The 24,675-nt window shown below is 38.6% G+C and overlaps 5 protein-coding genes across 5 annotated transcripts; 2 read left to right on the top strand and 3 right to left on the bottom strand.

Annotated features, from left to right (window-relative positions):
• Positions 1 to 9,881: 9,881 nt before the first annotated feature.
• Positions 9,882 to 10,353, bottom strand: LOC126604690 (acyl carrier protein 1, chloroplastic-like). Its single transcript, XM_050271978.1, has one exon. The coding sequence runs from the start codon at positions 10,318 to 10,320 to the stop codon at positions 9,907 to 9,909; it is 414 nt and encodes a 137-aa protein (XP_050127935.1). The 5' UTR covers positions 10,321 to 10,353; the 3' UTR covers positions 9,882 to 9,906.
• Positions 10,354 to 10,592: 239 nt separating this feature from the next.
• On the bottom strand, positions 10,593 to 10,925 carry LOC126602726 (blue-light photoreceptor PHR2-like). The gene has a single exon (XM_050269616.1). The coding sequence runs from the start codon at positions 10,923 to 10,925 to the stop codon at positions 10,593 to 10,595; it is 333 nt and encodes a 110-aa protein (XP_050125573.1).
• Positions 10,926 to 14,042: 3,117 nt separating this feature from the next.
• On the top strand, positions 14,043 to 17,567 carry LOC126603621 (single myb histone 3-like). Its single transcript, XM_050270534.1, has 6 exons — positions 14,043 to 14,319; positions 14,978 to 15,327; positions 16,059 to 16,143; positions 16,767 to 16,850; positions 17,015 to 17,225; positions 17,318 to 17,567. Exons 1-6 carry the CDS (start codon positions 14,170 to 14,172, stop codon positions 17,347 to 17,349), a joined length of 912 nt encoding a protein of 303 aa, XP_050126491.1. The 5' UTR covers positions 14,043 to 14,169; the 3' UTR covers positions 17,350 to 17,567.
• A 398-nt stretch (positions 17,568 to 17,965) lies between these two features.
• Positions 17,966 to 20,056, bottom strand: LOC126603620 (glycylpeptide N-tetradecanoyltransferase 1). Its single transcript, XM_050270533.1, has 2 exons — positions 19,789 to 20,056; positions 17,966 to 19,522 (listed from the first exon to the last, which is right to left on the bottom strand). Exon 2 carries the CDS (start codon positions 19,474 to 19,476, stop codon positions 18,175 to 18,177), a length of 1,302 nt encoding a protein of 433 aa, XP_050126490.1. The 5' UTR covers positions 19,477 to 19,522; positions 19,789 to 20,056; the 3' UTR covers positions 17,966 to 18,174.
• Positions 20,057 to 20,680: 624 nt separating this feature from the next.
• LOC126602725 (THO complex subunit 6) lies at positions 20,681 to 24,485 on the top strand. Its single transcript, XM_050269615.1, has 12 exons — positions 20,681 to 20,926; positions 21,002 to 21,008; positions 21,173 to 21,221; positions 21,336 to 21,412; positions 21,572 to 21,617; positions 21,779 to 21,839; positions 21,961 to 22,031; positions 22,152 to 22,231; positions 22,709 to 22,821; positions 22,924 to 23,034; positions 23,502 to 23,618; positions 24,041 to 24,485. The coding sequence occupies exons 1-12, from the start codon at positions 20,681 to 20,683 to the stop codon at positions 24,128 to 24,130; spliced, it is 1,068 nt and encodes a 355-aa protein (XP_050125572.1). The 3' UTR covers positions 24,131 to 24,485.
• The last annotated feature ends 190 nt before the right edge of the window (positions 24,486 to 24,675 follow it).

Below are 24,675 nucleotides of genomic sequence, written 5' to 3'. Positions count from 1 at the left end.
TGGCCGGCCATATGTGTATGAATTAGGGTTTTGGTTGTTTAGGTCACTTAAAGAAGTGACTATATAAATGACTTTATAGCCAAATATTCATTAATGTGATTAAGGGTTTATTTTGGGTGAAAAATGGGTGAGAATTGTCTCTCCATTTTCTCTCTAAAGAGGCCAACACCTTGGAGGGTACATCTAGCAATCCTACTACTCCAAGGTCACTCATTTCTTCTACAATCAAACCTTGGTGAAGAGACTTAGAGGTTCTCAATTTTTGGAACTTGGAGAACCTATTCTTCCATCCAAATCCATGGATCTAAGAAGCAAGGAATGAAGGCCCTATCTCTTTGGGTGATTAGCCTTTGCTTATGCAAAGAGGAATCTACAAAGGTATTAATTTCAACTCACTTTGTTTTGAGTTGATTATTGGTTCACCAATCTACTAGGCTTTGAATTTCATGGGTAATGTTTTGTTTTTGAATGCATACAAGCATGATTCCGCCTTTAATTTGTTAATTGCATGCTATAGATGTTATTCAAATGAACATGTTTTTCAAAATAAATCCTTCAGGAAGTAGATTAGAGGTACTGATTCTGCTTCTCAAAGAAACTGGTGGGACGTTTTTCGGTGTATTTTAGGTTTTTTGCAGATTCACAGTGGAGGTGAAAAAATGAAAGAGAACAGACATAGCTTTTCGTGTCAATTCCCACAGACGGCGCCAAATGTTGATGCACAAAACTGGAGGGGTCTGGGAACAACGTAAATCCGACCGTGAATCTGCAAGAAAGTAAAGAACACAAGATGTATCGTGGTTCACCCCAATGTTTGGGCTACGTCCACACTGATGTTGATATTGTTTCACTCTGAATGGTGAACATACAAGAAGGCTAGAGGCAGTGTGCTCTCTAGCCTATTTTCTCTCTTCCCATAGCCTAAATCCTGACCTCAATCTTGGTCTCCCCCAAATGAGGAGAGTGAAGAGTCCTTTTATAGAATAAGGGCTCCTCACTTATTACATATTTGCCCCTTCATTTATTACATAATTACATTTAAGTCCTCCGAGTATTTATACGAAGTCTAAATACAGAGGCTCTAAGTATGGTACAAATACATAGCATTACTAATCCTAACGCACCACAAAGTAGCACACAATAATCCTATTAATTTTCCTTATTAACACTAAAATTTGTCGATTGTAGCATATGAAAATAAGGGTCTTTCCCGCAGAAGATTGTTTTATCCAAATACTTAAAAATGTCACAAAAACAGGGTGGCTGTCTCCACTGACCAGCCACCGAACAATAATTATTAAACTAACTTACACTTATCCAAATGCAACGAAATTTTATACACATAAACTAGACACACAGTACGACAGTCTCACAAATGTTTGGGATTTTTGGAGTTGATTTGCTATTTAAATTAAATCGTACAAAAACAGTACAGAAACAGATTTTAAATAATACCAATAGATTTTAATTCACAAGTTAAGAAAACGAGTTAGGGGACATGCTATCCACCACCAAATAATCATGTAAGTATGTTATGTTTCATTCAAATCCCTTTTATTTCCGGATGAAGATGCTCAAGTTGGCTCACTGTTAGAACACAACCTATTACTCTTTCTTACGTAGTATGTTAAGAGAATGGCGTTTTCAACTTAACTTAGTCTCTAGCATGCAATCTAGAATGGTGTGTTCATAGATTTAACAAGTAGAAATCATTAAGAATAAAAAGAGTTTGAGTCATCACAAGGCATCGTAAGTACTGGCGTTGTCTTACTTATCCTAGAAATCGGTTCACATGTTAACCACAATTAACAAGTGCTACTCTAGAACATATGAAGGTCCTCATTCAACAAGGGCAGGCATACATATATTCATAACATTAAAATCCTAGATATGCTCATTATGTATGCATCCATAGAAACACATAAAGAATTTATCAATGACATAAGTAGTGAAACAATTTTCATCCTTTCATAAAAGTCATTCAAACAAAATATCACAACAAACTTACAATCATATTCGGGGCTTCAAAACAGCCCCTAACTACTAAAAATTAGTTACACATTATTATCAAATTAAACCAAAAGTTAAACATGGGTTTGAGAAGATAAAACCAAGAAAAATGGAGTGAAGCTTCTTCTCCCTGCTCTCTGCCGTTGTCTCTCCCCTCTCTCTACGCTTCTTCGCACTGCACTCCTGACTTTCTTTTCTCTTTTTTTATTTTCTTTTCAGTCAGCCTGCCCTTCTTCCCAATCAGTGCTGCTGTCTCTCTCTGACCTGCGTCTTATTCCCCCATTTCCTGCGCCTCTCTCCCCCTCGGTTTCTTCTCGTCTCCCCCCTCTCCCCGTGTCTTTTTATTCATGCGAGCTGCCTTTTTTTCTTGCTGCAAGAGGCAGCTTTCCTTTTTTTTTTTTTTCTTCCACGCTGCCAAGCAGCTGTTATTCCGCACCTTTCACATTGTGCTTCTGCTGCCTTCTTTTCTTTTTTTATTTCCCTATGTCAGTCCCACGTGCCTATATCCTTTCTTTCTGCGCCTGATTCTTGCTCTCTGCCTTCCTCCAGTTTTCTGCCTTGCGTTTTTTTTATCTTTCTTTAATCCTCCATCATTCCCTTGTTTATTCCTCCATCATTCTTTTTTTTATTCTATCTTCTCACTGCTCTTTTGCTTTCACGTTTTCTGCCTTCTGTTTTCTTTTCTTTCTGCCATCCCCGTCAGTCTCTCCACTTCCTACAACCATTTAAATTCACAATTAGTGCTCCACTTGCTCCACTTTAATGAAAACAATGCTAAAACAAAAATAATTGTATATTAACACAAGGTAAGGTAAAATGCCATAATTTTAATACAAAAACATCACAAAGACTTTAGAAATGGATGGTATAAATGCACGAAATATATGAGTTATCAGAAATACTAATCCTAAACGTAGTTAAAAATGTTTATGGTTGTCAAGAACCACTTTTGCTTCCATTGTAAATCAAATCTATATTCAGATCAACTTTGCATTTGAACTACCAACATATTCCACATGCATGCATTCTTGCTAACCCTAATATCAGTAAACCCTAGTTTTTTCAGAAACTAACAGTGCACTTGCAGTCGAAGATACGTAGTGTCATTTAGTAGATATTTAGTGTTTTATTTGCGGTTAAAAATTCTGTAACCATTCGCCCATATTTCACTAAATACACATACAATAAAAAGCCACAGAGCCACAGAGACAGAGACAGAGAGAGATAAACCTTGTCAGCGAGCTTGGGCTGCTTCGCCATGGCCTTGTTTTACAGCATTTGATCTAAAAGTAGCTTCGGCCCGCCGCTCTTCATCCAAATCCTCCCCATCTGCAAACCCTTCCTTCACCGTCATGCTCACACCGGTGCCTGCCCCTCCCGCACAAGCTCTCACTCGCAGAAGAGAAACCTTGTTGCACAACCCATAACGGAAAAAAGGACCTTCCCTTCTACTCGTCAGTCCTCATCTTCTCTTCACCCTCCAGGTCGAGCAAAACGACGCTGTCATTGCCGCAACGCAGTCCATGGTACCAGCTTATATATCTTCCTATATGTGCCTCAGAGACCCTTGCAACTCTTATTTCCTATATAAAAACCCACCTAATTATAAACATCCAAATAAAACCCAAATTTAAAAATGATTGTCATGTAGGAAAGTAATTGACCTATTAATACAAAATATTTACAACTTGTACCACAAATTCAAAATAAATCAATAAATATTATTACTCACCTTAATTACAATGAACAAATAATTTATTGCATATTATTACCCCTAACACACACATATATATGTTCAAATGTATATAGTACTACCATAAACTCAATATATATATATAGTTTACCTATATATATATATATAGTACTACTATACGTTCAAATATATATATATGTGTGTGTGTGTGTGTGTGTGTGTGTGTGTGTGTGTACAGTTGTTGACCCTAAAAACTACCAAGCCTATGTGGTGCACAGACCGAGTAATCTATGAGCTAACTACGTCCTTCAATTGAATGCGAGGCGTGCCAACTCGTCGGCCGAGCTCGGCCAATGAGTAAATTTGTTGATGTTGCGTTGGGTACGCAGCTGACTTCTAAGTCTTGCGATTGCGGCCGAGAAAGGAACACGTCTCGGCCTCTTGGGTTCTCGAACTTGAAGACAAGGCTACTATTCTTACGAAGTTCATGAATCGTCGTCGTTGGATTTGGTCACAATGATGGTATTCGTCAGAGTAAACTCACGCCGAATCGACACCAAAGTGTAAGGGCACAAATACTCAAAGCAGATATGAGTCTTAATAGTGAACGTGGTTCAGTCGTCTGAATGCCGAACTCTAAATCCTACTTGAGAATATCCAATCATAAAATAACTCGACGTACAATGCGTCGAGCTCAGTAAGCTATAACACCTCACTTCACCGAGAAGGCTAATGAGATGACCTCAATCAATAAGGATTTGGAAACCCTTCTCGACCGAGACTTGGATAGGTAACCAACCGTCCTCGCCGCAGTGCTGTTAATGACAACGGAAGATGTTGCGAGATCGGCTGATTCTACGGCGACAGAGCTATCTATGTCGACTGAAGATATCACCAGTTGCTTTCACAGTGCTGTTAATGCCAACGGAAGATGTGTCAGCGAAAAGAGAAAATAAAAAATCTCAAGTTGTTGAGAGTTTGCGCAGGGCAGTTGTGTGTTGAATTTGAGGGCTTCTCACACTGCACAGCGCCTTGTATTTATAGTAGTAATGTACCTTCTAGGTCGAGTTAACAACCTACTCGGATTAGGATTTCTTCTTCTAATCAAACATCCCCTTGAGTACTCCTACTCCCATCAGGATTTTGAACCTATCCCTTCATCAAGCCGGATTCACTTCCGGGTTATTAATCTCGCCGAGACTCCTTATTGCGCCAGGATTCGACTCATCTTGCAGTATGGCTTAACCGATCTAGGTTTGAAAGCCCACGAACTAAACGCTCCATGGTAACCTTGTCGTAAGGCCTCCTGGGCCGAGAATGACTCTACACTCGGCCCAAACTAATATTTTGGGCCCAAACAACAGTACTACATATATGATCAAACATATTATACTAATTAATCTACCTATATGTAAATTTATGATGAGCAAATAACATATATTTTGTAGGTATTTTATTTTGTATGTATCATCATATATATTGGGCACATTTTATTATTATATGTACAAAATAATAGGTAAAATAATATTGAATAAAGTAATAATATTTTTTTATGTAGGTACATTATCTTGCATACATTGGGTTTGCTATATTATGTAGGTAATTATTTTGCATGTATTTTACATATAGTGGGGAAATTATTTTGCTTTTTTTAAGCAATCTAACATTTTAAAATTCGAATAGTAGGTGCACTGAATCAAATAACATTTTTTGTAGGTAAATTATTTTGCATGAATTTTTACATATACCAGGCTTCTTTTTTTCTTTTTTGTTATATATATGTGTGTGAAATAATTTACCTACATTTATATGTAAAATATAATTTATTGACTTAAATAAGCATGTATTATTACATATATTAGGTGTAAGATCCCAAATCGCCCAGGGAAATGGATCATGTAAGCCTTATATGTATATTCTCATCTCTACCTAGCACGAGGCTTTTTGGGAGCTCACTAGCTTTGGATTCCATCGGAACTCCGAAGTTAAGCGAGTTCGCGCGAGAGAAATCCCATGATGGGTGACCCACTGGGAAGTTTTCGTGTGAGTTCCTAGAAACAAAACCTTGAGGGTGTGGTCAGGGTCCAAAGCAGACAATATCATGTTACGGCGAAGTCGAGCCCGGGATGTGATGGGGGCCCGGGCCGGGATGTGACTTAGGCATGTTTTGTTGTTATTATATATTAGGCAATAAATTTATTATTTATTATTTTGGTAAAATCATTAATTCTCCCTTACAATATGTATGGAACTACTTGTGTATATCAAACATTCAAATAGGGGTGTTTTGGGCATCGAAAATTTTTATATGTGTAAAGTCAAATATAATTAATGAATTTGCTGATGTGGAATCTAGTCAATAGGATTTATTTGAGTAAAAAACTTATGACGGGTTTTATGTGGAGAAAAGTAAATTTCAGGGGCTAAAGTCATATTTGTTAAATAGTTTTAAGTTGAATGCTCACGTTCTAATTAGTATTGAACATGTCGTGAGAATGGGGATGACAAGGGTGTAAAAGATTGAATTGGGAACTAAATTCAAACTTGGAACATCTTTTCACGTTAACATTTACTTATATTTTTGGGAATTGGAGTGATATGGGGTAAAGAGGGAATGACACCTAAATTGTTCAAACATAAGATAAACATATCACTACTGGTAATGATACTTTATTAAAATTGAAAATGGGTACATATTTTAAATTAAGACTCACTTATTTATTCATTTTTGTGTGTTAATAAACAAAAAAAAATATTAGAAATAAATTAAATACTCATACCTTATATTCTCATTCTTATGAGTAAAACATACCATAAAAAGAGAGATAGGATGGTAGGAAAGAAAGCCGGCAGCCTCATCACTCCAGACATGTTCCCTTTGAAACTTCCTTTTTCTGATCATTTCATGTGGAAAGCATCTTTACTCAAAACAATATATTAATATTGAAAATAAATACTTTAAATACTAGAGGCTCAATTCTCTTTTGTTATTGTGAATAGAAAAAATAATTTAAGTACACGTTATTTGTAACGTACATTTTATAATTTTTTTATATTTTCTTTCAGGTCGGACTCCACACATTTCTCATATGATGTAAGAATTGTCCTCTTAACTAGGCTATCCTATCGAAGTTGATAAGCGCAAATTATTCTACCTACTTTACCCCGAGAATAACATTTTCCTGTGATATTTTTTATTTAAATGAAAGGAATTGCATGTTTCTTGTGTTTTGTGGCTAGATTAATGAGATGGAAAAAATCATATTAAAATTCTATAATTGCTAGTCAAGTGAATTTGGAGAATGTTTTGGTTGTCATTGATCCCTTGCTCTAATTATTAAATTATTTGTCTGTTGACATATTAAGAGCTGTTACATGTGCAACTGGATTATGTAATACATTTCTATCATTTGAATTTTATGAAGGATGATAAAAGAGAGAGGAATTGCATTCATAAGAGCTTTGCCCTTATCCTCCCATTAGTCACATGACTATTTATAAGAAAGTGAGAAGGAAAACCCTATTCTTTTCAGCGCAGCTAATACAAATATTAGTCATGCCTTTCTCTCGCAAAGACCATGAAAGAAGCCAACGACATATTACAGTGAGTAAACTGAAAAGGCACAAGATCGAGAATACGTTGGTGCTAAGCTTTCGTCGGTTATATCAAAGGAAAAGAAAGAGGAACGGCTGGAGTGCTTGGAATTAATTCATCAATAGTGGGGCTGATCATTATTGATCATTGAAGAAAGGAAATAAAGGGAAGAAGCAAGCAGATAAAAATAAGATGATGGAAGAAAAAGGTTGCGGCAGGTAGAGATCAAGGGGAAGAAGGCAACAGCAAGCAAGAGATTTTCAGGTTTTTCTAAACTTATTTTTTTTCCTTTTAATTTTATGAATTATGTTGATGCATAAAACTGGAGGTCTTGGGACAACGTAAATCCGACTGTGAATCTGCAAAAAATGTAAATAACATAAGATGTATCGTGGTTCACCCCAATGTTTGGGCTATGTCCACACTGATATTGTATTTCTCTGAGAGGATTGTGATGGAGAGAACCTCTGTAATGTGAGAGGGGATGTGAGAGGGTGAGGGGCCTTCAGGCCTAAAAGTTGGCCTCCTCAATTGTGAGGGTAAGGGGTCCTTTTATAGAATAAGGGCTCCTCACTTATTACATATTTGCCCATTCCTTTATCACATAATTACATTTAAGTCCCCTGAGTATTTATACAAGATCTAAATACGGAGGCCTTAAGTATGGTACAAACAGTAGTCCCCCAAGTCTTCAGTCAAGAGAGTCTTTTGGCTAGAGACTTGAAATTCAGTCTATGTGTGGGCCGAAGTAACTAGATGCCGTCTTGAATTGATACTTGATATGAGGCGGTGCTCAAAGTGAAATGATGCTCAACTAGAAGTAGCACATGTTGTAAGGCTACTCGGTTTATGGCTTATGTTGTCTTGGTTGGCTCGGCTTGCGGCATTTGAGGGTGAAAGAGTCCATTTTATAGAATAAGGGATCGCTCCTCAATACATAAATATGGGCTAGAGTTGATGCTCGCGGCGAGGTGGTTGCTCAATAGGCGGCAATGCTCTCTAATGATGGTGAGGTAGTCCCTTTTATAGAATAAAGGTTCGCTCCTCAATACATGAATAATGGGCTAGAGTTGATGCTCTCTAATGATGGTGAGGGAGTCCCTTTTATAAAATAATGGCTCGCTTCTCAATACATGAATAATGGGCTAAGTCCCCCAAGTATTTTTTTATGAGACCCACTATATAGTACATAGTGTAATCCCCCAAGTCTTCGGTCAATAGAGTATGTTGGCTGGAGACTTCAAATTGAATCCATGTATGGGCCGAAGTAGCGGTTGTTCGGAGGCGGTATTTGTATATCCTGCACTGAAGCTTTGTAGGTGAAGATTTGCAAGTGAAGCTTTGAAGCTGGAGCTCTGCAAATGAAGCTTTTGAAGCTAGAGTTTTTGTAAATGAAGCTTTTGAAGCTAGAGCTCTGTAAATGAAGCTTTTGAAGCTAGAGCTTTTGTAAATGAACCTTTTGAAGCTAGAGCTCTGTAAATAAAGCTTTTGAAGCTAGAGCTTTTGTAAATGAAGCTTTTAAAGCTGGAGCTCTGTAAATGAAGCTTTTGAAGCTAGAGCTTTTATAAATGAAGTTTTTTGAAGCTGATTGACATGAGTGATGCTCATGGATGTTGACATGAGTGATGCTCATGAATGTTTATGTATGATTGATATGAGTAATGCTCATGAATGTTTATGTATGATTGACATGAGTAATGCTCATGTATAATTTGAAATACTGGACGTACTTTTGATCACCTGGTTGGAGATAATAGCGGCAGGCTGCCGAATAATTTTGGAGTACTGGGCGTACTTTTGATCACTTGGTTGGTGATAATAGCGGCAGGCTGCCGAATAAATTTGGAGTACTGGGCGTACTTTTGATCACGTGGTTGGTTATAAGGGCGGCAGGTTGCCGGATAATTTTGGCGCCATAGGGCCTAGCTCTTTTGGGCATATGGGTCTTGGCCCTCCACATAACATTCCAGCCCATTATTTTGGGCTTGATGTTTTTTTTTTTACCCTCTGATGGGGTTTATACAGATGTCTCTAAAGATAAGAAAAATAAATCACATCAAGAAAAGTAAATCACATCATTCTGGTGGGGTGTTTAATCCTTCATTTTGCTTTCTCTTTTGCTTTTGTTTCTCCACTTGCATGTATGAAAACGTGGGTGGCTGCCTTATGCCAGAAATTTCATCATGTGTGACCAGACATAAAGTGACCATGGTACCTGTAAATGTCCATTTCAAGAATAATGGGTCCATTTTTCAGAGCATGCTCCTTTGCAGATTTGCATGCCTACTTTACAACAAACACACCCATACCGTCCACCAGTAAGATTCAACTCAGCTAACTAAAAAGTTACCCTTCTCTCATGGCTTTCCTGGTCGACGGTATGCCATGTCTGGGCCTTCTCCACGGTGACTTGATCCGCCTCTGCCGCTGCTGATTCTAATTAGGGATCATCTTGCTCTTGATGGGCTTCAGAACCGTTATAGCTTGTATCAAAATAAAGATCATCGAACAGAGACCAAGAACAATCATTTACAGAAGAACCCACCTCATGATTCACGTCAATTTGGCTCGAAAGCTTCATGTTTGTGTTGGTTTTCTGCAAACTTCATTAAGCACTCTTCGCAACGAGATCCTCAATCAGATCAGCTGCATCTTGAACAGTGGCGATGGTTTGGGCATTTTCTTCCTCCACGGTGATGCCAAATGCCTCATGAAGCCCTATCACAATCTCAACTGTGTCAAGAGAATTGGCACCAAGTTCTGAAAACTTTGAGCTAGCAGACACATCCACATCTTTAGCTAAAGCCAGCTGCTTCTTCACTATGTTACACACCTTTGTGATAATCTCCGGTTTGGCCGCACAAGAAATTTGGAGGCGCCCAGGTTGAGAACTCAGAGATGGAAAACGCTTTCCAGTGACGAAAAAGGAAACTGATTTCAAACCAGAGCTCCTGCTGCTAGGTGCCAAAGCGGGCTTGAAAGAGGTGGAAAGGGCAGCAGAAGCTTGGGCGAGGGAAGTCATTGTCGTCGACAGATGAGATCTGGTATCGAAAGAAGTGAGAAATTGAGGAGAGAATGGGAGCGGAGAGCACAAAGAGTGTCTAGAGAGAGAGGAAATGGATATGGTGTCCCTGTGTGGGTTAGTAAGAGGTCGACAAAGGATTGGTTAGTATTTGGTCAACCATTCGCAAATCGAGTTGGCATGCCAGCTGTAATGGGAAGTGGCAACATGCCTTTTGAATTAATGAGGCAGGCCTCTGCTCCGGTTCTCCAGTCATCACCCAGTCGCCATTTTCATGAGGGCAGACCCTTCATCTGATCCAAAGCTTCAATCGTCTTCCTCACCTCTAATCCCTTCACCTTCTCTCTAAAATCGCCGTATTTCGTCGGCATATCCTCCAACTTAAATGGCAAATCCTGCGCGTGGTATAGAGTGCTTCCCCAAAAGTACTTAACCTCCATATTCTCCTCTTTCATTGCCGCCTCGATCTTCTCCTCCTCTTTAACTTTAAACCCTGAAACCTCTATGTGCGCATAAATGGTGTCGGCACCTATGGCCTTTGCCAGCTCCATCAGAACAGTATCAGGCTTCCCGATTCTGATTACCAGACCGGATCTTCTACCCATAAATGGTGTCGGCGCCTAGAGATTCTTCCGGAGGTCCGAGTGGGTCTCACTTGTTGAAGAGGCGGAGACTGAGGGTGAGGCTGAACTGGCGGCAGCAAGAGCAGATGATGATGTTGTGATGGGGGTCCAAACGTTTCTTCTTGGATTTGAGAACTTGGTGTCGTCTTCGATCTCGAGGCTTATGTGAGTGTCTCGGCACCAAGATTAGAAGGTTTGGGATCCTGACTTGCACGGCTGAGCCCGATTTATGAAGAGCAACGAAGGTGGAAGGGCTCGGACCATGGCGATGGAGATTCTGTGCATGCTTCTGATTCTAAATCGTACCTCTTCCTTCTCTATGTGTGGAGAGCCAGAGATAGTTTGAGAGACTTTTTGAGGTTTTCTTTTTGTTTTTTGTTTCTATGTATGACTGACCGAGAGAGGAGAAAGAGAGAGATTTGGTTTCTTGGGTTTTTGTGATTTTGCAAATTCACGACAAAGGTGAAAACTTGAAAGAGAATCGACGTAATTTTTTGTGTCGATTCCCACAGACGGGGTCAAATGTTGATGCACAAAACCAGAGGTCTTGGGACAACGTAAATCCAACCGTGAATCTGCAAGAAATGTAAATAACACAAGATGTATCGTGGTTCACCCCAATGTTTGGGTTATGCCTACACTGATATTGTATTTCTCTCAGAGGATTGTGAGGGAGAGAACCTCTGTAATGTGAGAGGGGATGTGAGAGGGTGAGAGGGCTTTAGGCCTAAGAGTTGACCTCCTCAATTGTGAGGGTAAGGGGTCCTTTTATAGAATAAGGGCTCCTTACGTATTACATATTTGCCCCTTCCTTTATTACATAATTACATTTAAGTCCCCTGAGTATTTATACGAGATCTAAATACGGAGGCCCTAAGTATGGTACAAACAAATTCAATAATATTTCCGATTAAGTCCCCTGAGTATTTATACGAGATCTAAATACAGAGGCCCTAACGATGAATTCTTAATTTCTCAGTTTAATTATTTATGAATTTTCATTCAAGTTGAGTATCATTTTGTCGTGCTTATGAGCTTGATTTTAATCTTGGTGATTGGCCACCACTTTGGTTTGAGTTGAGTGTATTTGATGCAAGTTAACACAGATGCCATGTTGTTAATTCGGTTTTAGTGTCTTGCAAATGGTACCATGAATTCCTTGATGTAGATGTCATACACTAGGTTTTATGCGGTCTCTTAAGTAGTTCTCAAATCGTTAATGAACTCGTGTGTGTTTAGTAATCTAGATGCCATACATTGTTAGCACATATGAGTATACATAGTAATCTAGAGGCCATGGATACTATATGAATTAGAGGAACTAGACTGTCAATTTGGATGGTTACTCATTAATAATTAACTGTAGGAATTGAGTTGGATTGGTTATGGTCAATCAGATGTTCTAGTGTCTTTTACAATTGATTTATAATTTGATTTCTTTGTTGTTCTTGTCATTTATTTAAGCTCATTTGATTTTTGTTTATGTTTACAATTTCAAAGTTCTTTCTCAAATCATCAATTCTTCCATTTCAATTCAAGTGCAATACAAATTAAGTTATATTATTAGAATTGTTTCAATCTTAATTGGAACGATCTTGTGCTTGCCTACTATACTACTTAACGATTTGTACGCTTGCGAGCATTAAAATTTGGACTTAATTGGGTTGATTTCGGTTAATCTAATTTTGGCAACAGAAGTCTCTTGGTAGAAGTATAATTACAGAGTAAAAAACAAGGATGTATTGATAAAATTTCTCGGTGCATTTAGGCCGTGTTTGGCACACCGTATAAGGCACCGAATAGTACTAATAATACGAAGTACAGTGTTTGGTGTCCGTTTGGATTAAATAAGCACCGGGTTAAATAATCCGGACCCACCTTTTTTATACGGTCTTCACCCTCTTCCTTATACCGTCCAAAAGCATGGTATAATTTAGTCGGGCTTCTCTCGCTCTCTCATTCCTCTCCAGACGATGGTCTCCAGACACTCTCTCTTCCTCTCCAGACGCACTCCTCTCTCGTCTGAATCCCAGGTTCGTCTTCTCAAATTCTTATTCTTCGTTTGCATCACAGTTCGTCTTTTCATTTTTCTTATTCTTCTTCCCTGGCTTCTCTCACTATGTCCTTCCTCTCCAGACGCTTTATCTTCCTCTCCAGAAGCTCACTCACTCTCTCTCTCTCTCCCCGCCACTTGCCCCCAACTTTCTCCTCGTCTTTATCGTTACGCTGCTGCTTTTTTCCGGCTACCCAAAAACTGCAGCGCTCGCCTGGTACGCCTCTTCAATTTTGGGTATAAAGTTCCAATTTTTATTCATATGGGTTCTTATTTTTGCTATGTATGTTTAAGATTTTGCACCCACCAGGATCAAATTTGGGTGGGTTTTGTGAATTGGGCATCGAGTTTCTGATGCTTTTAGAGAAATGGATTGTCAGTGATGTTTTGATATTTCAATAGTCGGACTTGTGTGGCTGCATGCGTTTTTTGATTTCTACTGGGTTTAGCTAACTGGGTTGTGCGGTTAATCTGTTTGTTCTCCAACTTTCTTACGATTTAAGTGCTTTTAGGTGAAGTACTTCATGTGCCTATTTGTTCTTTCTTAGTAGCTCAGAGGTATGAAATTTGATAGTATTTCGTGTTAATTTTTAATGGAACTTGAAGAATGAGAAATGCATATCTTGCTTGTGAAATTTGATACTATTTTTCTTTGTTATTTGAAAATTTATGTGGTTTTCAATAGGTATAAATATGAGAAAAGTTCAACAAACAAACAAAGATTTGTCATATATTTTTTTTCCTTGTCCTATCCGGTTCAATATCAAACACGGTATAAATAATACAGCCATTAGTCCGATACTGCACCAAACACCCGACTAATTTAGTCAGTACTATCCGTTGGCTATTTATCCTATCCGACAGAAATAGTTAGTACAGTCTGAGTTGCCAAACGAAGCCTTAGAAGCCTCTGCCTTGGTCATGGACGCGGCCTTTCTTAATGGGCCAAAAGTTACGGAACCGGGCCTATAAGATCTGCACAGAATCCAGTTCAAACGACGCCGTTCAAGAACCGTCTTTGATTCAATATGTAGTTGAAGAAGTGGTGCGGAAGCCAACCCTCGTTTTTTGAGAAAGAAAACGTGAAAGCTTCTTCGCGGCAGTCACAGGCTCTGTGCTGCTGATACAGAGAGAGAGAGAGAGAGGGAGAGAGAGAGACGGAGGGAGAGAGAGATGGGTAATCCGAAGCAAAAATGGACGGTGGAGGAAGAAGAAGCTCTGAGAGCGGGGGTTAGGAAACACGGCACTGGCAAGTGGAAGGACATCCAGAAGGACCCCGAGTTCAACCCCTTCCTCTCCTCTCGCTCCAATATTGATCTCAAGGTCTCTCTCTCCTCTATATATTCATATATATCGATGTGTATATGGAAAATCCAAAATTTGAATTTGCTGTATATTGTGGTGGTTGTTTTTGAATGTTTTGTGATATTGAAATAATGGGTTTTATTTGTTTTGGTTTTTTTTTTTTTTTTTTTTTTTAATCAAATGCGAGATTAGAGAATGTAAATTGCCTGGTTTTGTGATGTGATTAAAGTTAATTATAATGATGATGCATGGCTGAGTCTGGATTAGTGGAGTTTTGGACTAAAATGGTGTACCCATTAGAGCTACAAATAGCTAAATGTTTCTGGCATAGTGTTTGTTGATTTAGGACTTAGGTTCGAAATTCGCCCGCTTATTGGATAGTTGGGAGCCGCTCTTTGAGTTACTTGATTTTCAATTTTCCCTCATCAGTTGGCTACATGTTATATAGGCATGAAAATAATTTTGAGAATGGTATGAAAATCGTGCGAATGGTGTAATTTTGTATGAAAAGCATTTGAAATCGCCAATTTGACCGCCAATTGCAAGATGTTATTTGAATGAACTAATCTTGCTTTATATCAGAACTATTGGTAGACTGTATCTAATGTGGTATGAAACATTTTCTAGATGATTACTATGTCTATGGTCTGTTTCAAATTGATTTTTGCTTGTATAGGACAAATGGAGGAATATGACTGTTAGTGGCACGGGTCCCCGGGAAAAATCAAGGCCAAAAACAAGAACAAACCAAGATGTTACTGTTGCTCCAGTGTCTGTTCCCCAGACTTCTGCTGCTGCTCCAGTTAGATGCGATTCACCAGCAGCAGCAGCTCCAGTTAGACGTGATTCACCAGCAGCAGCTCCAGGCGGACGTGATTCACCAGCAGCAACTCCAGTCAGACGTGATGCACCAGCGGCAACTCCTGTCAGACGCGATGCACCAACAGAAACTCCAGTCAGACGTGATACAACTCCTGTTGCGGATGATTCGACTACCGGCTTATCTGATGCAATTCCTGCACCAGTGTATGATATTTGTTTCTCCTTGCCTTGGTCTTTTATTAATACATTAGAAAAATATGCAACTAGTTACCTGGGTTTTTCACAGAATATATTTGCAGTGATACTGCGTGACTGGAATTTGCTCAGTTTCCATGTGAGAATGATGAGTGGAAAAAAGACAACTGGAATGCGGAATGATATAGCTCTTTAGACTCTTATGAATTGGCAAAGTTATGGGGAGGGGCAGCCTAACTAATCAGTGAGGGTGAAGGGGAGAAGAAAGGAGTTAATTGTTGATGATGCCAAAGTATCTTCAATTAGAAACTGTCAGGTTTTAAAATTATAGTCATAATATGTTCTTAGACAACCCCAGTGAAGAAATACCCCATCCTAATAGAAACTGCAATTCTGGTGCATAATCTGGACTATTAAGCTATTTTCTGCAACAATTTTTACTTGATGCAACAATTAGCCGAGTGGGCGGCTTGCATTGCTTTATTCCGGAACCATATTGTATGATGGTGTAGTCCAGGGTTAGCCATAATTTTTTGCTTTATTAATTTTTAGCCTGTCAAACTTAGGATCTGTTGATTACAATAAAGAAACATAGTATATTGAATGATTTTTTTTGTACCTTGTTTTATATATACCTACATTTATCCGTTGCATATAATAAAATTCAGTACCTCCAATAGCCAGAGTACTTTTATCAATATTAGTATTAGTTTTTAATTTCATTTTGGTCAATATATTAGGTGCAATGCAATGATTTTTGAAGCTCTTTCAGCCTCAACAGATCCAAATGGATTGGACACTAGTGCTATTGCTAGCTATATTGAGGTATGCTTGAAATTTGTGATGTCTTTTTATTTATTTATTTAAGAAAAATGAAATAAAAAGAATCTTCTAAGTTTTTATTAATTGGTTGTCTCAGTAGGAAGCTGTATATTCTCATGTTGACTGGAGTGGTAAGGTCATGAAATGATAATTGCTTGCGTGAAGGATAATAGTTTGCTCATATATAAACTCTTGTAGATTTATGTTCCAATTAATCATGGTAGGGAATTGTTATTGGCACTCCAAAATCTAATTGTGTACTCCAAACTTTCTATATTTAGAAAGAAAAATACTCTTATGAGGAGTGCACAATTAGATTTTTGGAGTGCTAATAAAAGTTCCCTTATGGGTAAACCTATTATTTCTCATATTAGCTACTTGATAGATAATACCTAAATCGAAGTTAGTATTTCAATACCCTTCGAGCTCATTATATTTTTCGGTTACCTTCAGATATATTTTTTATACTTGTTTGCTGGTGAGAACGAGATTTTCCAAAAAGAATTTACAAGGAAAAGCTTCCAATTCACTGTTGATGTCTCTGATGATGTATGAAGTGCTAATGTTAGATACTAATTTTCGCGTTTTATAATCACTTGACTTCCATGATAAAATTACTCCTGCAGCAAAGGATTGAGGTCCCCCAAAATTTTAGAAGGTCATTAACAGGTAGGTTGAGAAGGCTGGTTCTGCAAGACAAACTTGAAAAGGTGATTGCTTGATATTTCTAATATTTTTCATCTCAAGTTATTCACTCGATATTTGTAACCCAGGATTTATCTGGCTCTATCGATGTTTGATTCACAAGCTTTGTTTTTTATGAAATCGATATTGAATATCAGCTTATATAAATTAATATGTCATCCTAATGTAGATTCAAAACTGCTACAAGGTGAAAACCGATTCCTTGAGTGTTAGTAGTGATATGTTAGAGGAATCAGCGCGGGCTGCTGCACATAGCATTGCCGAAGCAGAATACAGATCATATTTGGCAGCAGAGCAAATGAAAGAGGCAGAGAGGATTTATTTTATGGCTGAAAACACAGAATCAATGATGCAGTTGGCTAACGAGATTTTGGAGCAATGTAACATCCAAAATTCCGAATTATTTGCATCCATTTGCATAGATTTCCCACTTCCATATGACTATATGTTGAACGATTTCCAAATTTGACAGGTTCAGAAGGTGAAGTCCTGATGGTGGCGTGAGATATGAATCATGTGACTAGAGCTTGTAAAGTTTCTTTGCTATACTTCCTTTCGCTACTGAGGTGCAACTGAAGCGAAATTATCTTTCGCTCATTTTGCTAATAATAGTGTTATACAACCTCTTCAGACTGGACCTGGTGTCTGGTGATATGGAGAATTGTTTTTGAATTATCTGTCTATCAAAGATCACACGCTCTTATATCTTTTTGGTTGGAAAATGTCACTGGTTTAGTCATGTAGTTTTATGATTACGTCTATTGATTAAGCTACAGCTTTACACTCATTAAACACTTACATATCGTGGATTTGTTTGTTTTTAAAATTAATTGCGACGCCACTGTAACACTACAGTTTAGTCCTTCTCACCTGTAAGCGGAAGGTCTTGTGTCCAATCCACATGAATGACGAGTTTGAGCCTAACTCAGAATGACTTTCCGGGACTATTCGTCATAGTCCCCCGGAGGTCCTAGGCTTGATTTCCTCCCCCCACAGTCAACGTGCCTTCGTGTTGCGGGGAAGGATAGATGAAATGCAGAAACATGCAGGTAAAATAAACAGTGATCCAAATGAAGAGGCTAAAAAGAATCAAATAAAATCTTCAAAATTCAAGCTCAACTTTTGCTCCAACATAACCATTTCAATTGCAAACACCTAAACCCTAAGCATTGCAGGTAAAAAAAAAATGCATTGCAAAATCTCATATTCTTTGATGATAATCCAAAGGAGCAAGGGCAAATGAAAACAACAGCTAGCCACGAAAAAGGAACCGAAAAAAGAAACAGAAATGATTTGTCAAGTTCAAAGTGCAAAACCAAGACCGGAAAATTATAAGAGTACAAGTCCAAGCTCCGAGGGTTTCAATGCGTTCCTCATCCGGTAGTTGTAGAGATAGTAGTGAAGTTGCCCATCGCCAGGTCCAAATTTCAGCTCCTTCAAAAACGACTCATTCTGCATGACATCCAATGCATTGAAAACATCGAAATCCTTCTGTTTTGCGACAATGAGTGCATCATTCATCAGCTGAAGCAATGGTGTCTTTGTGGAGACGTTATAATAGGAGTATGCAGCCTTCAAGATTGAGTACGTCTGATTGCCGAGGATTGAGGAAGGAAGAGTGTAGAAGCTGCAGAAGTCAGTGATGTCATGATTCTCTGGGCTCTCAACCAAGTAACTGTCCACCACATTCTCCTCTGGAAGAAGCCAATGCTCGACGTCGTTTTCATCGAAATCTGGTGCGACCACAAACTGGCTCAAGTAGTTCCTTAGCAGCCGAGTAACAGCAGGAACATCACGAAGTTCCATTTTTCTGAATCCAGGAGTAGCGGGTGAATCTGGCAGCTTGTATAGTTTTATGGTTCGGCTCATAGTCATCCTCGCACCAAGCCTTGAAAACCCAACATCAATAAGCTTCTTTGGGTTCAAAGACCTATGCCAGTACTGGCAAGTTGTTATCGGAGTTGGAAGAACAACTCCAGCGGTGTAAGCTGCTTGCCATATGTTCTCCAAATGCACCCTCCTCGTGACCTCCTTGATCATAACTGGTGCAAGTCTCTTCGACCTCAGCTTCTTATGCACACATAAGAAATTAATCTCAGCCATTTTCACGATTGCATCACGGACCCGGATTCTAGCAGGAACACCAGTAATGAAAGCAACCAGCTTCTTATTAGTCTTTGCACGAACCCCGATATGCCAGCTCTTGTAGTAACCAGGAGGGTGCAAAGCCCACCTAAGAAACTCCTTCGAGTAGTTGAACCTAAACATGTTCTCATCATCCTCGACATAATTGTTCTTCAGCAGATTGTAGACCTCAGTGCAGGTGTCTTCCGAGTCCAGATCACACGTGGTCCATTCATACTGAGTTGGCAGATTGTACGGCTCTTGCTTGACCTCAGACAGCGGGGTAGGGGGCTCAATCGGTCCCTCAGGCAAACTCACATCCCCAAGATCCTTAAACTGCCCAACCGGTTGAGTCTCCCAAAATGTGTGCTTTTTCCCAACCGACATCGAATCTTGGAACTTTCGGACTATGGTTTCCAATGAGCTATCATCCTTAACAAGTTGGTTTGCATCAGAATCATGATCTGCCTCCTTAGGAGACCCAGGTGGAGAATTGTTATCACTCATTGCAACTACTTAATCGAATCGATTCCTAACCGAAAATCTTTGCTATCTGAATAAAAAAAAAACAACAGATACAAATCAAGAGCAAGCACACCAAATCCAACCGATTAAAAAATGGGGGAAAATTTACCATACCAACATTTCAAGAATAGCAAATTCCACAGAAAACCCCCCAATATTAATCTTTTCTAATCCAATTCCTATGTTAAAACCGACCCATGACAGTAAAAATCCACACGAACAATCAATTGATCAACTCAGCAGTAAGCTAACAGATCTGTTAAATCTAACGCGAAGAGCGAGAAATACACTCACAGTTTCAGCTGACGGAGCTCGCGATGCCGTGAGATTGCCGCGATTAGGGCTTAACAGATCCTGATTTCGATTCGGGTTCGTCGAAAAGGAACGAGAATCGCGTAGGGTTTATGGTGGAAGCAAGCGGCCTTGAAGTTGCCGCAGGGGTTGGGGAGAATACAAGGAGCTGCGCTGCTGTATGGATTTCTGCAGCGTATTCGCCAACGAGGGACTTTACCATTTTATGATTTTCATCGACTAAACTTTATTTTTTGCTATCCATTTTTCTTTTAGTGACATTTGAGGGATTCAACCCTTTGTTACATACAAATACCGCGGTTTCACTGTCACGTATTGTTGTCAATTAACGATATCCACTTAAAAATTTTATTTTCATTATTTTAAGTTAATATAGATAATAATTGAAAATAATTTTAGAAAAAATATTTTTAAGTTCTAAAAGCACTTAAAATGCTTTTTATTTCTTAAAAGAAACACCAATTATTTAGAAAGCACTTATTTTTCTAGAATTGTCGTTTTAAAAACACTTTCAAGCAAATTTATGTCGGGTACAAAGTGTTTTTGAAATTTCTATCCCAATTATCTATCACGTGAGAGCGAAGATAGAGAAGGAAATGCAACTAGGATTTATTGGGGGAGTTGCATAAAATGTTACAAAAACAAATTAAATGCCATTTCAAGTTGGATTCCACCCTCCCTATTGGATCCAAACGTCGGCCTCAATCTCGTGTACCACTACCGAACCAAAGCTTGGGCGATGGGCCTACAATACACACGAGAAAAGACCATTAAAATGTGTTCTTCCATATCCAGCCCACTTATGATTTGCGCCTAACCGGTTAGTCCATGTTTGATTTCCGCTCCACCAGAAGCCATGGCCAAACACTGAAAAATGCTCAGAGATTTTCACCAAGCTCAGCTGAATTTCCTGCCTTCCGCCACCAAATCAACCACCAGGTGCGGTGACGCAACGAACTGGGACGAAGAAGTGTACAGAGAATCCATATTAAAGGAGAGGGAGATCCAAACCCGAAGCGTTTGGGCTCAGTCGCTTAACCCTAGCCCCGAAACCGTCGTCGTCGCCTCCAGCTACGGATCGGTTTCCTCCTACTCCATCCCCTTCCTCATCTCCAAGCTCGTACGTCCTCATTTTAAATTTTTTAATTTTAATTTTTTAATTTTTGTAATTTTTGTATTTGGATTTTGGGTGCAGCCACTGGGTTTTAGCAATGTGAAAGCTCCACAGTAAGTATTGCCTGACCTTTACATTGTTTGTGCTTCTTCGACGTTGTATTGACTGTTGATAGCAGCTGATTTTTGCTTTACTTGTGGTGGAATTTGAATTTTGGTTGTAGGTTGTTAATGGCGGAACTTACTTGCTAAGCGCATGAAGGGCCTGCTTACGGAAATGGTGAAGATTCTGTTTTGCTGAGGTTGGATTGTATGTTCATACTAAATTGACTAGAAATAACTATTTTCTTTTAGTAATTTCTTGGTTTCAGCATGTTTACACCATTTGATTTTTTTCTCGGAGTTTTTACATGTAGTTGCGGTGACGACGGACAGATTCAAAGATGGAGGTGGAAGGATTGCGAAGAATTATGTGTGCCTCTTCATTTGCAAGGTGATTTTGGTTTTTGACGGCTTAAATACTACCTATTTCACTAACATTGCATTGCGTTTTTTAATCCGATATGTTGTTTTTGTGTGTGAATTTTGAATGTGGTTCTAACTCCATGGATTAAGATTTACTTTATTTATATTTGTTTTCCTGTTTATGTAGGAAAGCACGTGAAGCCAGTACTTGACCTTGTGAATCCTCAACATAAGTAAGTTACTGAAACGAAAAAAACACGTGGTGGCAAAGCTTTTGTTCCCCTGATTGTGTTAATATTGATTCGAACATGGGTTATGATAAGTCCCCAGCATTACTTCCTTTGACATTACTCCCTGGTGGCAAAGCTCTTGTAAATTACTGCCGTCTTTTTAGAGGTCCATGGGGGGCTTTATCTCCAATCCCTGAAAACAATGCTCTTGCTGTTGATAACAAGGTATGCAGGTTTTCTAGTCCTATGTGTGTTTTTGTTTTATTTTTTAAGTTAATTATTTTGATGAGTATAGAAAGGAGTATGTTTTCAAATGAGTGCGTTAACATCTCTTTGACAACGATAGGAGGGATGCATTTTTTCTGCTGCTGGTGATTCTTGCGTCTATTGCTGGGATGTGGTATGCATTTGTTCAAGGTGAATTTTCCAATCGTGTTACGAAGTGTCTGTCGAGAAACATTTTTGCATATTACATTGTTCTCGATCTAATTTCCTAGATGACTGATCCAAGGATGATTTGTATCAGTAATGTTTCAGGAAAGAGGTCAAGTCAAATGACTTTCAAGGGGCATGCATACTACGTGCATTCTGTCGTTGCTCGGAATTCTACCAATCAGGTCAGGTCATATTCTTCTTTGTCTTCAGTTGATCATTCCTGTCACTTCTCTTTGTTCTGAGTTATGTTAATTGTTATGCAAACAACCACCCCTTTTAGTACAATTGGAGTGAAGTATCAGAATTAACAATTACATTAGTAACACTGTGTATTGAGGTACTAGATTTGGTGCAGTATTTTTCTCTCTGAATGTGATTCTTTTGATCTTTGCATCAGAAACTTCAACAGAAGGTTCCAAACTGATAAACTCTGAACCAGTTATGATCTGAATACCGGAAAAGATCAAAAAATCACATTCAGAGTTCAGAGGATGGGGCAGCACGGATATGGGGTAAAAACCTAGCCTTTTTTTTTTCAATTTTGAAGGATTGTGGCAGAAAATTGTTAAGAATTTATTGTTTTCCTTTACAGTTAGTATGATTTTGTATTAAGTCACATGAACTTGTTCTTAGAAGCATGTGTTTATGGTTTCACCCAGATTGCAAAAGTGGAAAGTGCGTTCAAGTATATGAGCCAGCCAAGGGTATTAAATTGAAAGGATTTTTTTCGTCCGTTAGTTGCATTGCTCTTGATGCAAATGAAAGCTGGTTGGTAAGCATTTATGTGATGAGAATGTAGTTGCTTCAGTACCATTAACTAATTCTGTTGAAGTTTCTTGCAGCTATAACCTACTAAGTTTTTTTTCTTCTGTAGGCTTGTAGTAGTGGTCAGAGTTTATCAGTTTGGAACCTTCTTGCTTCTGAATGCATTTCAAGGGTTTCAACACGTGCATCCATACAGGATGTAGTATTCGACGAAAATCAAGTGAGATCCCCCCTCAGCCCTCTATTAATTAATTTAGTTAATACTGTTGGCATCTAGTGCTATTAACAAGAAATATTTTAGTTTAAAGGGGAGTGAATTTTCTAATGGTGCCATATCCCGTTTCCAAGCAAAAGGGTGTAAGCAGTAACTCTGTTGGTTTTCGTTTGTTAAGGATATTAAACTAAGTTTCTTAACGGGATAAGTTGAATTGGTAAGATATCAGCAAATGAGCGATGATTTCTCTTTAGATTATTAGATGATGATACAGTGATACTGTCCCTAAATCTTCAATGCCAACGAATGGGGCTGGAAGTAACATGTTTGTATACTCTTAGTGATGGAAGCAATAAGTATAAGAATACATTATGCCTGGGGCCTGTTATAACTTGTAAAGAAATGCTAGTTTGTAGAAAATAGGCACGAAGGAAATCCAATATCCCAAGTTCACTGTTGCTTCTCGTTTCCAGGTATTAGCAGTTGGAGCAGAACGTCTACTTTGCCGTTATGACATAAATGGGGCAATTCTATCAAAAATGCAATGTGCTCCTCAGTCTGCCTTTTCCATCTCATTACATCCATCTGGGGTACGTTTAACTTAATGTCTCTTTCCCCTTTATTATTTGTTAATAACTTACACTAAGGCGTTTTCTGTCTTAAATGTTGGTCTTACCAGCATTATCCTTGGATTTAAAAGATTATGCATGTCAAGGTAGGTCGATTGACACGAGTGATAAAAATCATCCAGCTTTTCAAATCATTTTGCATAGCTTTTGTACTCGACTCAACAACTATAAATAGTCGGCATGGCTAGCATAAACCTTCAATGTTCTTACTTAGCTGCTAATGCCAATATTACAAATGAAAGAGCATGCTGAGGGTCATGGTATGGGACTCTAGGTTGAAGTTAATACACAGAAACAATAAGAACGAGAAAGAGATTTCTAGCTTCATAAGTTACCAAAATCCGTTTTTAGTTCTCACGTCAATGAACCATTGTTTTGTCCAGGTTATCGCAGTAGGAGGTTACGGTGGTCTTGTGGATGTTATGTCGCAGTTCGGAAGTCACTTGTGCACATTTGGCTGCCGATGTGTTTAAAAAGAGTTCACTTGTCCTGCAGTTTTAAGAGGCAGTTGAAAGATGAGTATTGCGTGGCCACTCTGGAAAAGTTTTTGTGGGTAAATATTGTAAAAGCATGGATCTGCCGAGAGTACCACATTTTTTCAGAAGCTGTAAAATTTGTTCCGACCTTGTTTAAACCGTAAAGGTTGTAAAATTACTAATTGGCCCAATTTTTTAGCTTCTTAAGGAAAAAAGTATCCAGACAGTAAAGATGTAAGAAGTAGGGTGGCGCGATCCACCCACTTTTTTTTTACCTTCTATGCGCTTTTTTTCGATTTTAGGCTGTCAAATCGAATGAACTGAAGAAGATCAAAGAACATAAATTAACAAAGTGTGTGTAGAACGTCAAAATGAACATGTGAGACATTGTCTTGTTTATGTTAAACTGTAATTTGCAGTTAAAGAATAATAGATAACGTCTGGTACCGATTTTTTCTTTTCCTTCCATGTTTTTGAGACGGATTTGATTTAAAAAACAAAATTCAATTGGGCCCTAATCTTTTATTTGAGGCCCATAAACA

The sequence above is a fragment of the Malus sylvestris genome, chromosome 15 (genome assembly GCF_916048215.2).
Source record: "Malus sylvestris chromosome 15, drMalSylv7.2, whole genome shotgun sequence".
Lineage (NCBI taxonomy): Eukaryota > Viridiplantae > Streptophyta > Magnoliopsida > Rosales > Rosaceae > Malus > Malus sylvestris.
This window is presented reverse-complemented; position numbering and strand designations above follow the sequence as displayed.